We start from the raw sequence: 15,436 nt of genomic DNA, 5'->3' as shown, positions 1-15,436 counted from the left end.
GGAGATTTAGTTTAAGCCTCTTTTACTGTGGTAATATTGTTACAAGTGCTCTAAGGTAATAGTGGCTTAAACATGTAACAGGATTGATACGGGCTACTAGTGTGTGTGTGTGTACTTTCAGTACAAGGAGTGGTGAAAGGCCGATGCTCTGGTGTCAGCTTCTGTCTCATGATCTAAGAATGGCTGCTTCAGCCCCTGGAATCACATCGACATTCCAGCCAGAGGGCAGAAGAGAGGGATGCAGTTCTATTGAGGGGCATAATCAGGTGTTTGACACATCAGTTCTGCCTGCATCCTTTTGGCAAGAACTTAGTCACAGGGTCACAACTAGCTACAAGAGAGGTGGGATATAGTGTGGGAAAATTGTTTTACCTAGGAAGCCCGTGTACCCATCTAAAACTTAGTCTATTTCTGAAATTAAGAAGTGGGGCGCCTGGGTGGGCTCAGTCGGTTAAGCGGCCGACTTCGGCTCAGGTCATGATCTCGCGGTCCGTGGGTTTGAGCCCCGCGTCGGGCTCTGTGCTGACAGCTCAGAGCCTGGAGCCTGTTTCGGATTCTGTGTCTCCCTCTCTCTCTGACCCTCCCCCATTCATGCTCTGTCTCTCCCTGTCTCAAAAATAAATAAAACTTTAAAAAAATTAAAAATAAAATTAAGAAGTGGAGAACGGATGCTGAAAGACGGTAGCAGTCTGGGCTGTACTCACCGTCTTTTGGCAGTTGCCAAAGGGGCTGGTTGAGTGGCTTTAAGCTTAGATGCGAGTGTGTAATCAAGGGGTAAAATGGGTGTCTGTGGAGACAATTCTACTTACGCATCTTATATCCCATATAACCTTACTTTTTGCATTTTCATATCCCTGCCGTATAAGCTTAGTGAATTACTGAAAAAAAGCACATCATACATGGCTTGGAATGAATGAATGAACATCCTTTCTTTGCTTTTCTTGTATAATCTGTATTATGTGTGAATCCTTTTTTCCCCCCACATTTGCCATTTGTTTGTTGCGATCTATATTTTGCTTACTTCCTTAAAGAGGATTTAGAAGGAGAGATGATCATAGTCCACAGTACATACTTTGTGTCTTGAATGTGTACGTGTGTATTGATTCCATGTGTGTATAGAAAATCTGAGAAATCTGATTTAACTTATACTATAGGACCAATTTTCCTTAACCCTCAAACTGATAGTATTAACTCTATTATTATGTCTTAATTATTAATAGAGTAGTTGTGTGTTTTTTGAAGGTTCAGTACTATGTTTGAGAATTCTAAAAATACTCTTGTTTTTAAACTGATAGCCAGCATCATTAATTCGTTTGTGAAGATGTTTTCTCTGCACTTTATGGGTATATTTTACGTATTGGCCAGCTATCTCTGGAGAAGATGAGATGGTCTGAGGGATAAAAGTTTTTTGATATGATTTTTCATGTCTCAAAAGATGCATTTTATAGAGGTTTGGGCCACTGTACCTTATTTTTAGCTTTCTTTTAGTTTACAGATTCATTTGTTCATGTATTAATTCCTACTAATTAATTAATTAATTACAGATTCATTTGTTCATGTACTAATTCATGTAATTAATTCCTATTAATTAATTTCTTTAAAGTTTACTTGTTTATTTTGAGAGAGAGAGAGAGAAAGAGAGAGTGCAAGCAGGGGAGAGCTGGGGGGGGAGGTGGGGGTGGAGAGAGAGAGAGAGAGTCGTAAGCAGACTCCGTGCCATGCCTGCTCCTGCCATGGCACAGAGCCTGACGCAGGGCTTGAACGCACAAACTGTGAGATCATGACCCGAGCCGAAACCAAGAGTCAGACGCTGAACTGACTGAGCCACCCAGGCGCCCCCTACTGTAAAATTTTAAAAACTCTTAAATGTCACATGCTTCAGTAAGTGTTGGGAATATGCAGATGGATGAAACCCAGTCTGCATCTTGCTGAGGTTAGTGTCTGGGAGGCAAGGGGGGCAGGCAGGGTGCTGGTAGGATGGAGGGGAGTCTTCATAGTTGAGTAAGAGTTTGTCAGTGATGAGCTGGGGGGAGGGCATTCTAGCCTGAGAGTACTGGATGCAGGCTCATAATGTGGTAATGGTTCTTTATTTGGTGAGAGTGAAGGATACGGTGTGGATTAGAGATGGGGTGGAGGAGCCTGGACTGAGTACCTTTTTACATGACGATTTATTACCAGGCCTGGTCCTACCACTTGCAGGACCTGGGCAAGAGGACAAATGGGGATACAAGAGAGCTAGTCATTTAAGAAGTTATAAATCAAGGCAATAAACTGTTAGAAAAGGATATACCAATCTATCTTGACAAAAGCAGTGAAAAGTGTGTGTAAAACCATTGATTCCAAATAACTGAGAACAGTGCAAATAAAGTTAATTTAGACTTCCACCAAAAGACTATTATTCATTATTCATCCTGGGGAAATGCAGAGACAATGGCAAGTGGGCCAAGAGTGGGAGAAGAGGAGGGGACGTCTCCCTCAGCCTTCTCTTCCAAAGGCTGTGGAATCCATAAGAGAACACCTCCTTTGTTTTCTTCTTTTCTGGGGGGAGGAGCTCTTTCGTTTCTGCCAGCCTCTGTCCTATCATCGCCCCTTCCCCATCTCCATCGGCCCTACGCCTGAGTTCCAAGGCTGTGTAGACCTTGCCGGTCTGGTCCAAGGGGCAACCTCTGGCCCCTCGGTGCTCCAATCCTCCACTCTCATGGAAGGGTTTGAATTAAGAATTCTCTGAGCAGAAATAGCATTTTGCCCTGTCCTCTTTGTGTCCCCTTCCTTCTGCCCTTGGGTCCAAGCTCCCTCCTTCAAGCAGCAGCTTTTGGCCACCCCTCGGGCTTGAGGTACATACACTAGTACAACAACCTGACTTGAAGAAAGGGCCCATCTAGGGTGAGGAAGCTGGCTCAGGCAGGGCCCTTTGGGTGAAGAATGCCACAGACCCTGGTACTTGGAGCTTCGGATACAAGAGGGGACTCCCTGCCTGGTGGGGAGGAGGGCACAGCCAGAGGAAGACCAGAGCAGAGCCTTTAGCTCACTTGTAAGGCTAGTGCTGCATAGCACGCACGTGTGCCATCACGCACAGACACAAATGCACGTACATATACCCAAAAGTTGTGCAAAATTGCCCAGACTCTCAATATGTGGAGTGCATTTGTCTTCTTTTCTATTCGAGTTCAGGTTTAAAAAAAATACTAGTTGTATTAAATTAATTTTATAATCCACTAATGGGTCAATTTGTGACCCAAGTTTGGAGAGGCCTGCTCTAGTTTTTGAGGTGGTGGTAATGTGATCAGATTCGTGTTTTGGAAACATCTGGCAGCTGATGGGGTGACGGATTGGATGGGTGGGTGGGATTTCTGGGTATGAGATTCTGAGTCAAAGATAAGCCCAAAGATGGTAAGAGTAAGAACAGAGAGAAGAGGAAGGTAGTGAAATCAACAGGTCTTAGTGACAAATTTGATACAGGGGGTGCAGAAGAAAACTAGGACAATATCATGATGCCCAATTTCAGTGATAGGGAATATAGCAGAGAATTATATTTGAAGGAAAATACATTGAATTGAGCTTAGTACGTAGGTCATTTGAGGTCCCAGTGCAACATTCAGGTAGTATTGCTTGTTAGTTGGAGAGAGGTTTAGTAAAGTAGGGATGGTAAGAGGGCTTTTGGTTTAGCAATACGTTTAGCTTTTGGTTTAGCAATACGTTTAGCTTTTGGTTTAGCAACGGGAAGCCACTGATAAACCTTAGCAAGGACAGATTGTGGTGGCTCAAACAGCGAATGTGTTGGGAGGTCAGGAGAAGAAAACATACACCATACGGTATAGTTTATCCTTTCCCATAGGCTCGATTGTGAGCATAGGAGGAAAGCAGATAACAAGAATAGGGCACCTACTTGAAGGAGGACATTTATTTAATTCCTGAGCACTCCTCTTCAGAAGGGAGGAGAACCTGCAGGAAACCTGGATATTGAAGACACAAGAGAGGGGCGCCTGGGTGGCTCAGTCGGTTTTAAGCGTCAGACTCTGGATCTCGGCTCAGGTCACGATCTCACGGTTCGTGAGTTGGAGCCCTGCGTCCGGCTCTGCGCTGACAGAACAGAGCCTGCTTGGGATTCTCTCTCTTCCCCTCTCTCTGCCCCTCCCTTGCTGTTGCTCTCTCTGTGTCTCTCTCAAAATAAACCGATAAACTTAAAAAAAAAAAAAAAAAAGCTACAGCAGAGAGGAGTCATTCATCCAGCCCGGTTCCAGGGCAGATGAGAGAATGCATTTTAGCACATAAGTGGAGAAAAGCCCAGACAGAAGGAAGAACACCTCCTATCCAGGTGAGAAGGATGTGTGTGTGTTGGTGGAAGTTCCCCTCCACCGACAGTTGTTGGGTACAAGCAGCAGGTGCCGTGCAACCGCTGTGGCTGCAGAGATGAGGAAGGTGTAGTGGGGAAGATAGGCAAGGAAACCAGCAGGATGTGGGGCCAACGCCATTTCGAGCTGTGCTCAGGGATGCTGGGAACAAAGAAGAGGGCGCGAGGCAAGCCTTTCCAGAAGAGGAGAGAGGACAAAAAGCAAAAGTGTTTGCACCTGGAAGAGCAGTCGGGGCCGTCTAAGTGAAGGAGTGGGATGAGGAGTGCGGTCAGGCTAGGGCTTGGGAGAGCGGGCCTGCATCGCACTGCTGGTTGTCGGCAACCGTGGCCGTGACAACACTTTTTTGTTTTTACCATTATTGACTCTTAAGTATCAGGTGAAACCTCATTTAGGAATACTTGAGAAAATGGGTTTTTATGACAAAGAAAGCTGCCTCTTGCTTATCCTCTCCCCCTCTCCCCTTTGATGACTTCTCTTGAAACTAATTTAGGTAAAGAAAGCCACCGGCTTCCAAAAGTGCTTTGGTACCCTGGCATAATTTCAAAGAAATCTCCTTTCCCACTTAGTTAACTACATTTCCCCAGGAAAAAAAAAAAAATCTTCTCTGTCAATGTAACATCCCTTAACAGGACTCCTGCTGGTGGGTTCTTGTATCTTGCTGTGGCAGCTGTGAACATATATACTATTGATTGTTAATGTGTGATATAAATCCGACTGGAGCATGCCCACTAATTGGTTTGAGAGCTAGATATAGACAATGCTGTCTTATAGTAGCTTGTGTAGATAGGCCTAGTCATAGGGTTAATTCTGCCTGACAGCACATCAGCAGCATCTTGAGAGTAATTACCCAACAGAAGTTTTCCCACAGCCGAACTAAGAGCTTCAAAGGCTTCTGAATTTACAACCAGTATTAGCCTATATCTGAAACATCATGTTCCCACAAGGGCTCAGATTTTTTTTCTCCCTCTTGTTAAATGTATGGGGTTACCAGGTTCATTTACTCAGCGAACAACTTAGTGAAAAATTACCTGGTGTTGAATAATTGGAAATCTTTAATAATAAGTAAAGAGGATAAATTTAAATTTGAGTTTTTTATTGCTTTATTATATTACGGAAACAAGTTAATCTACCTCTTTTTTTTTTTTTAACGCAATTTATGCTCCTCTCAAAACAAGTTAAAAAGTTAGTATCTTTTTCATGCTTGCTATCTCTGTAGATATGTGCATGTTCAGGGGACGTAGGATAATGCATACATTTAAAATAGTTAAAAGAGATATGTATTTACATTTTAAAAAGCTGTTTTCCTTGTTGGCCACTGAACTGAAATCTGTAACCACTACATCCCCTCCCATAAAGTACCAGTTGTTCCTTAATATGCAGTTTTTGTATTGTAAAACATTTCTTTCTCTTTGCAGGTCAGAAAGCAAATTTGACTCCGGCTCAGGTATGTTTACATTAGTGATGTTATTCTGAGTATATTTTATTTACATTATTCTCTGAGGAGCAACTCATCAGATCAAGAGCCATTTTGATTTTAAACAGACGAGGCAGCCTCTTTTCAAAATATGAACCCCACCTCAAAGCAGGGCGATTGGCTGCCTGGAATCAGACCTTGAGATGTTCACTTTGGGATTCTTGATAGTTCTGCAGTAAGCATTAAATGCTCTCTATCTGCAGAGTTCCATTTTATTTTTTTATTTTTTTTTTAATTAAAAAAATTTTTTTTCAACGTTTATTTATTTTTGGGACAGAGAGAGACAGAGCATGAACGGGGGAGGGGCAGAGAGAGAGGGAGACACAGAATCGGAAACAGGCTCCAGGCTCCGAGCCATCAGCCCAGAGCCTGACGCGGGGCTCGAACTCCCGGACCGCGAGATCGTGACCTGGCTGAAGTCGGACGCTTAACCGACTGCGCCACCCAGGCGCCCCTGCAGAGTTCCATTTTAAGAGCAGAAGTGGGGGTTGTACATTCTTGCCACTCAAAATACAGTATTATTCTCTCAGTAGGCAAAGCATCCTGAATAATTTGAAGATTATGTGCAAGGGACTTGTCGTCAAATGTGGATAATAAATACATTTAATCCAGCAAACTCTAAGGAGTTTTAGCCAGTAGAAATGGAAATTTCTTTATGATTTATTAGTTTTTTAAAAAATTTGTTTTGTTGTGGGAGTGGATAATGCAAAACTAAGGTCACCTTAAGCCATTACTTTTGTATCTATCAAGACAAAATTCACATTCTCACAAACAGTGGCATATCAGCCTCATTAGATGTTTTCTTTTCATTAATGTAGCCATATAATCCTTAGGTTTGACTGAGGCTTTATGTCATTTTCTGAGATTTATGTGCTCCAGAATTTCTAATGGTGTTTATAATTAAAGCACAAAAATTTCCTCTTATTCAGTACAAAGGCCTTATGCCCTTTAGTGAACTGTTAATAGATAAATAAACGTTGATTATTTTTTATTTTTCCAGGAGAAAATAATTTTCAGAGAAACATCGAATTTATTGAATTTAAAAGTAACATTCTGACTCTGGTTTGAGTTCCATTATGTTTTAACTTAAAAACATTTTTTTTGTTTATTATGCTCCCAAGGGAACTAAGGACTATATATTCTTTTTGGTAGTGGTGTTAAGGAGCCAACATGCTTTTTCGTTGAAAGCTTCATCTTTCTTTTATTGCATTCCTTTATGAATGTCTCCAATTTGGTAAGCCTCTTTAATATGAAGTTGGTACATTTGAGTTAACAATTTCACCAGAAATCTTTCCATTCTGTGTGTTCTTGGGCTTCTGAATCACATCTGACATTAATAGCATAAAACCAACATTTCTCGCTTACAATATTGACTACATGGAGACTGAAGTCATGGTGGCCTTATATCAGTGACTTGACTTTTTATTGATTCATAGGAGGTGACTCAAAGTAAGGTGAAAAGTCTTTGTCGTTTTTTAAACAGTAAAATATTTAAGTATGATAAAAAATAAATGAATAGACTTGATAGAGAATGAATTTTTACATAGAAGTGGGATGTCTTTTTATCATTTGCCAGTAAGTCACCAAGTGTCATATTAAGGGCCTACTTTGTTATGATCCGATTTAATTCCCTGAACATCAATCAGAAACTGATTTTAGGGTATAGTATCTGGAACATAGTTCTCAAGAATGAAAAAGTCCACCAGGTTCATTTTGAAGGTAAAACCTGGAAATAGTGTACAAAATTGAAATATTAGGCAGCTATTGTCAAAGTCAGAAAATTTACGTTGAATTTTGAAATCCAAATTAAAATATGCCGCTAAACTCCTGTAGTGATAGTTATAACATCTGTACAGGCATACATCTTTCACTCTAGTGACCAAAGATTTTGTTCATGATCCTTATTTTTTCTAAGTCCTAGTTTTCTTAAGCAGGTTTATCACGGACCACATCTGCATGTCTTTGAAAAGTACAAAGTTCTGTACCCTGAAAAATCTTATGGGGAATACTGATGAAAAGTTTATTTATTCTTTTAATTTAGAATTTAGATATGTTATGGAAAGAATTCAGATGGTTTCAAATTAAGAAACAGGTAATTATGTTTTCTTATAAGCCCTTTTAGCTTAGTATCGAATGAGGGAATCATGGCAGAGGAAGCTGGACCTGCATTCTTTGGCACGCTCTATCATGCAAATTTTGGTCAGAAATAAGATAGCATATTGGAACAATTAAATGTATGACTTTAATAGGTTCAGATTCTCTATTGTTCATCAAATACAGAAAGTGAACTTGCTCTGCTTAATGTTGTATACAGCTGTAAGAGTGTTCCTGGCAGAGTAAGCTTTGTAAATGAAGGAGGATGCCAATCTTACCAAGGCAAAACAAAACAAAAACACTTAAAAAATAAACAGTATGGTCAGTGACTAGCCATAAAGGAAAGGATTTCAAAGTAAAATGTGACATGTATATGTATGTACCTATAGCTCCCCTCCCAAGTGAGGAACCCAATTCATGCAGGGCTTATGCACATTTGTAGTGTGTGTAACCAAGTTTCTGACTGTGGAGTGAGATTCATGAGGAAGGAAGGGAGGTTTTCACTGTCATCACATGGGGAAAAATGTCGGCTGTTGAATGATCAGCCTAGAGAGGGATTTAAATTTTTTCTTATCAAAATTATATCAGTTTTTTTTTTCTATAAAAGCATCTGCAAACAAACTTGTGTTTTTTAAAGTTTCAAAAAATTTTATAATGAAAAATTTCAACTCTCTATAAAATTAGAGAGTGTGGTATAGTGGACATCCACATAATCCATCATCTGGATTTTACTATTGTTAATAATTTGCCATATTTATTTCACTTTCCTTTCTTTGCTTGACATATTTTAAAGTAAAATACGTCCATTTCATGTCATTTTTGAGGCCTGAAGGTTATGGATTGTCTTGATTTACTGAAAGAGATCAACTATTTTTTTGAGTTTTTTTTGTCTGTCTCAGAAATGTGGGTCACATACAGATTCTTCTGGAAAGGGTTGTGGCATTACCATGTCCACATCAGTTAAAGGGTCCTCAAAAGTGCTCTTTGTGGTGAAGGTTAAGAAAACCTTTAACCAGAAGGTAGCGGCACTGAATTAATTCTGGTCTGAGAACCCCAGGAATGTTCTGTCCTGGAGATTAATTTGATTAACACTTTAGCTGCCCTCTAGCTGTGTCCTCTATGTACTGAGTTATATACTGATTAAAGTTTGTTTCTGTTGGTTTATAACTCAGTCACGTCAAGCTTTTGGCTTTGCCGATGGAGAGCAATCAGGCCACCTTCTTTCTCACGCGGTTTTAGGGTTTCCATTTTAATGCTGTTTCCTAGTTGATGCACTGCTGTTGCTTGCCCGCATTCGTGTGTAGCTGGTGATTTTATTAATAGAGTGAAACAGACTTCCTTTTATGTTCAGGAGTAGCAAGAAGCCGTGCTCTTCTCCCCACCTCCCAAGAAGGGAAGTTAGTTGATGTGGAGGAAGCAGAGCATTGAGTCTAATGCAGTGATTAAACATGAAAGCTGTATATCAAATCTCAGGAGAAACATGCTTTGGAAAGAGGCAGGGAACTGTGGAGCATATTGCATGATAGGCTATGTAAACAGAGCCCTGGAGGTCAGTGTGTGGATGCAAACCAATTAAATAAAGAAATTACTGGCTTTGCTTTCTGTCATCTGGATGGGGAGGATCACAAGTTAACATGCACAGGGCTGAAGTGTAAACTTTGCTTGAATAAGCAAGGCACCTTTGGAAACTTCGTTAACTCTTTCAGTTCTCTACTAAATTGTTTTTTTTTTTTTTTAATTTCACCGAAAGAAGTTAAAAACAAAAACCGAATATATGCTGTCTTTGCCCTCCTGTACATATCCATTAGCAAAGGTGTGAGTGATGAGTAGAACTGAAGAGAAAGCAGAGGATGAACTGCTGGAAAGAGCAGAGTTGAGTGTATAGTCAGATTTCAGGAACATGCACATGTCTTTAAAAAAAAAAAATTTGGAAAAGCAGAGCTCTTGGAGAATAACTGAAAAAAAGATGTTTTTCTCTTCTCCTGAATCCTGAATATAAGGCAAACATATAGTTGGAATTTACTAGTCACTATGTTAACATCAGGATACTGTTATTTCTGTTCTGTTAAAATAGGATAGTTTTCTGACCAAGGAGAACCTGAAGCCTCTAAGTTAATAACTATACGTCAAGGACTGCCCGGAGTCTAAATCTGTGGTGTTAACCTTCTCTGGCCATGTTTGAATGAGAAAATGAAATACCAAGTTAAAATGATGGTTTCATGGTCCATAAACATTCAAAACAAAGATTTTTTTTTTCTTTTCTGTAGAGTCATGTTGGCTGAGAAAGTGAATAAGCTTATGTTTGGTGCTTGTTGATTCTCGGCTGCTTGGAATAGCTATACTAAAGATATGGGCTCGCAGAACACAGCAACTCAAAGGTATAAGATTTCATGAAAGCAAATTATGGAGGATTAAGAAACCTAATGAGCATGGTTTAGTGTGGAGAGTAGAGGAGGGAGCTCACTATTAAATAAAGCCCAAGAGTGTACAAGGTTAGGAGATCCTAAAAGACACGATAATAAAAGGCACAACGGAATATAATTATCCTGAAGGGGGGAAAGAAAACCCAAGGAACAAAAAGCAGCTAGTGTCGCTTTTAAGATCTGTAGTTAAAAGGGACTCTACGCCAGGGTAAGGAAATCAAAGAATATAATCAGTTAAAGCTTGAGGCAAAAACATAAGGGCAGTGAAAAATACAGTGGGCTGCTAATGGTGGTCACTAGGTTGAAGGGAAATGAGGAATCTGAATGGTGTAGAACTTAGGGTGTTGAAAGCATGCGACAAATGAGACAGTCTGCCTAACATAGTGAGGCTTTCTTAAGAAATATTAATAAAGGAAACATTTTCAGATCTTATCTATTGGTAATACTTTGCAGTTGCTTCAAATCAATGTTGTCATTTTCAGTTTCTTATTTTTGAATGGCTTGTGACAAACGAAGAGCAAGGAAATACAATGTAAATCTCTATTGTTGGGCATCGTTCATTAATAGAAATAGGAAAAATATTGTCTATTCATCTGTTCATTCGTTCAGTCTACATTTATCACGCATGCTGTATGCCATACCCAGATGCTGAGGTTATGGCTGTGAACAGGGTGGATACAATTCATTTTCCAGAATCTTACAGCTAGTTGGGCCGTTTTACAGATTCACATGGATTTCTCTGCATATTTAGCTAAAAAGGGCTAACAAGGTTAAATTTAGATCCAGATGGTGAATTAAAGAACTCTTGATGTTTAAAGATAAGCTAATCTATTTTCGGTTTTGACATATTTATCTTTCTTTAATTTATTCAAACGGTATCACTTTGGTTTCTACTTTGACTTGTAAGAAACCAGCCTAATAATACGACTGGTTAGTGTGTAATTTTTCTATAGCTTTTAATAAGGAGTGACTTTTCACATTTGATTGTCATTAAAAGAGAGTAATTTACAAGAGAACAATGACAAATGTTCGGGAATACTGTTCTCTTCTTCACTTTTATTGAACTTTTGATGTGTTCTTTTACTGCATCCTAATCAGGCTCGGCCTGAAAAATCAGGCCATCTTCTTTAGAACGGTCTCACTGGATTGTGTAGAAGCAAGTAGAGGGCACCTAGCCTTTCATCGCCTTTTATAAAGTGATTTACACACCAGGAAGCAGCAAGGCATAGCAGCTAAGTGCAGAGGTTTTGCATCAGATAGATCTAAATGAAGACTCTCCTTAGGTCTAATAATTTTCTGTTGGCTTTCTTGGATTTCATGTATACCATTATGTTACATACTTAATTTTTTTCTTTTCTTCTAATTTAGAACTAGAGCATTTAAAGCTACAAATTTCCTTCATTAAAGCTTTAGCCGGGTCCCAGATATTTTTTATATTGTATTGTAAATAGTTGCAGTTTTGACTTTCTTTTGGACACAATGGTTATTTAGGAAAGTGTTTTACCTTTCCATATGTACTATTTTCTACTTTTGTTTGTAATTTTCAGTTTCATTGCTTGGTGGTCAGAGAATGTAGCCTTACTATTTTTTAGTAAGTCTATTATCCGGTACTTATTAAAGTTGTAGTTTTGGCCTAATATATATTTAATATTTTATAACTCTTCTGTGGGTGATACAAAAACTGTATTCTCTGAAATACAAAGGATTTCATGTATATTTATTAGATCAGTCTGAGTCATGATTTATATCATTATTTATTTGGTTTCTCTTTTATCTGACAAGGACTTTGAGAAGAGAGATACTCTGTCAAAAAAAAAATATCTATATATATATAGATATATATATAGATATTTTTTAACCTGAAAAAAAATATATTTTAACCTGAATTCTACCTCTTTAGATATCACCATCCCTATGTTTTCAGCTTCAGGTACTATGTGTTTTTCGGCATTAGCCACCTTGCTTGGGTCGTGTATTGTACTTGCCTTCCTATAGAGAACGTTTTCCCAAAGCAGTGCCCAAAGAAATGAAGGCTCCTCCAAAAAGGAAACTGATGCCCTCCCAAATTCACGTGTGAAGCAGGAAGTTGTTATGCTACCTGTAAACACTGATGCTTTCCCCTTCCTTTTTGCCCTCAATGTCATCCCATAGCTTTGTAAGGAAAGTGGCTCCAAGCCTTTAGGTTTTACGGTTCAGCCCAAACATTGCCCCCTCAGTTAAATCTAGCCATCTTTTACACCTCCCCAGCAGTTAATCATTCCTTCCTGTGGGCAAACACTGGATCTTATACTTGGATTTATTACAGCCTTTACGCTCTGCTATACTTATTTGTGTGAATCTTTTCTTTCTCTCTAAGTCTGTGAGTGTTTTGAAGAAAGAACCGTGTCTTATCCACCTTTATAGCCTTGGTATCTGGTATGAATAATTAGTTCATAAACAAAAATTCCGTGAGGTTGGGAGTTCTGTTCTTCACTTGCGATAGAAATGCTTAACTAACTACCAAAGATTTACTCTCCCCTTTCAGAGTCACGGGGAAGTGGCTACTCAGTGAGAGATGGCAGCTTCCCATCCCTCTCCACCAGTGTGGGGGCATGCGACTAATTCTCCGGTGGAGTATGTGTCATTTCTGGGTTAGGGGATCAAGTATCCAGTATACTCCACCTCTCTCTTCTGAAGTTATGTCAGAGGTACATGTTGAACATGATGGCATCACAGTATGGAAGGAGTCTGTATCCCTGAGTCATGCTTGGAAGAGATTCACTCAGGAGAGCCCTTCACCTCAGAGCATCTTCAGTGGCCTTTATGCAGAAGGAAATAAACTTTTATTGTAATAAGCCACTGAGATTTTGCCATTGTTTATTATGGCAGCTAAAGTTACAAACCCTGATTAGCCCAGGGCCTAGAATACTTCCTGGCAGATAGTTGGTGCTCATTGATTATTGTTGGATAAATGATAAAATTAATGGCTAGGGATTATATTGTCTAACCCAAAGATGATCCTTTAAATGAGGGATCATAGAAATATAGTATACTGTGTTCTGTATAATCACCAAGCCTATCACTTGTCAATTGTCACAGTCATACAGTATTGTGACTTTAAGAAGTCACTTTAAAAAGCAGTGACTTAAAACAACAATAATATATTCTTGCTCATATGTCTGTGGATTGGTTGGGAGTTGGCTGACATAGGTTGGTCACAGGTTGGGTCCAGGTCTGCTCCATGGGTATTGTCATTGATGATAAAAGAGAAGAGGGCAGACTTCACTATGCAAGCACATTTTAAGCCTTTGTTTGCATCAGATCTGCCAACATCCCATTGGCCAAGCAAGTCACATGTCCAAGCTGAAAGCGAAGGAAGGGGAAAGAATTCTGCCCTTCCTCCTCACTAATCATGCAGATGTAAATATTCTCTCTTCCTTCTGGTGGGAAGAACTGCTGAGTCACATGGTAAAAGGTGTAGCGATGGGAAGGGGAAAAGAATAGGAGCCTATAATGGAATCTACTACATTAGCACATCCTGTACTTGGATCAGTTCTTTGGTAAAATGTTTATAGAGTTGGAAATATTATATTTCTACACTTGATCTTAGCCAAAAGGCCGAGAAGCGATGGAAATATTATATTTCTAAATTGAATCCAATTCCTTCTTTATAATCACATTACAGTAACCTAACTTTGGATGTAGTATTAATAGTATATGATAATGAAAATATTTGTATAATGCTTTGCCATTTAAACAGTACTTTGATAAATCATACCAAGTTTGAGACTCAAAAGTTAGCAAGATACACAAGGATATTTTTTTTTTACCCAGTGAAGGAGTTGAAATACAGAAAGATTAAATGACTTGTTTAAGGCCACATGGCCAGTAAATGGCCAATCTGGGATTGGATTTCAGATCTCCAACTTGCAAGGACTGTGTCCTTTTTATTAGATCATGGGTTAGTTATTTTTTTGTTTGTTTTTTAAGTTTATTTATTTTGAGAGAGAGAGCATGCATGTGTGTGTGTGAGCAGGGGAGGGGCAGAGAGAGAGAGAGAGAGAGGGAGAGAGAGAATCCCCAGCAGGCTCCATGCTGTCAGTGCAGAGCCCAATGCAGGACTCCAGCTCACGAAATGTGAGATCGTGACCTGAGTTGAAATCAAGAGTTGGATGCTTAACCAGTTGAGCCACCCAGGTGCCCCGATTTAGCAACTGTTATACATTATAAAATGTATTTTTCTCAAACATAATATGATTATAAACATGCCTTGAAAATATAAAGTGTAATACAGATTTATATATGGTTTCAATGTGGCTTTTAGTAGGCCATTGAAAGGTTGCTGGCAGTTTCCCAAGAGGCCTCAAAAGATAACATTAATTGCCTTGGTGAATTTTCTGTGTTCTAGTATCTAGTCTTAAACTTCCAGGCCCAGAAATTTAGATGTTTTAGTATCTTTTAGGGATGGACTCATATTGACAAACCCACAATACTAATGGATTAAGCTAGAATGCCAATGTATTTGTGTATGATGATAAATACAATTTTCCCATGCCTCAGAATACTTACATGTGCATGATCAGCGTCTTCTTTCTCTTAGTGAGGCTATGTGACTCACAAAAATCACAGTAAGAACTCACTTTATCAATTGACCGAACTAAATCAGTACATATTGGGACTGAAATTTCCTTACCATAGCATATCAGCACCCTAAAGGCAGGCACCTACATGGGGAGTCAGATCATAACCAAAAAGTTCTCTGTTGAGCACAAAATAAGAAAAAAAGGGAAATAAACAGATGGAAATATTTAGCTTTGGTAAGTTTAAGTTAACATGAATTATCTATCTCAAAATAGGGGTCGTCCTGGCCAGTGAGGCTTGATATAACCTAACATTCATTGACTTCACCTTCATCCATCCATCTACCCATCCATCCTTATGAAAGACAGCTTTGCCTTTGGGCTTGGAAAACATACTACGAGTCCATTACCTGAGACTTTGTTTCCAAGTTCTTAGAGCAGGAGACCATGTGTGGAAACTTTAGAACTTAAAATTTATAGTTTAAATTTTTCTTAGCTGTTGAAGCACATATTAAAATTTTAATGGTTTAACAT

At 39.2% G+C, this 15,436-nt stretch overlaps 1 protein-coding gene across 2 annotated transcripts in view; it reads left to right on the top strand.

The window, feature by feature from the left end:
• MSRB3 (methionine sulfoxide reductase B3) overlaps positions 1-15,436 on the top strand; it is a 175,217-nt gene that overhangs the window by 78,319 nt on the left and 81,462 nt on the right. For both annotated transcript variants that reach the window (XM_040491498.1, XM_040491499.1), the window contains exon 5: positions 5,768-5,796. In XM_040491498.1, the coding sequence (XP_040347432.1) occupies positions 5,768-5,796 (29 nt within the window). The remainder of the gene's footprint in view (positions 1-5,767; positions 5,797-15,436) is intronic.

This window comes from Herpailurus yagouaroundi, unplaced genomic scaffold (assembly GCF_014898765.1).
Source record: "Herpailurus yagouaroundi ecotype Mexico unplaced genomic scaffold, PumYag 182, whole genome shotgun sequence".
Classification (NCBI taxonomy): domain Eukaryota; kingdom Metazoa; phylum Chordata; class Mammalia; order Carnivora; family Felidae; genus Herpailurus; species Herpailurus yagouaroundi.
Note: the sequence above shows the minus strand (reverse complement) of the source record. Positions and strands in the feature narration are given on the sequence as shown.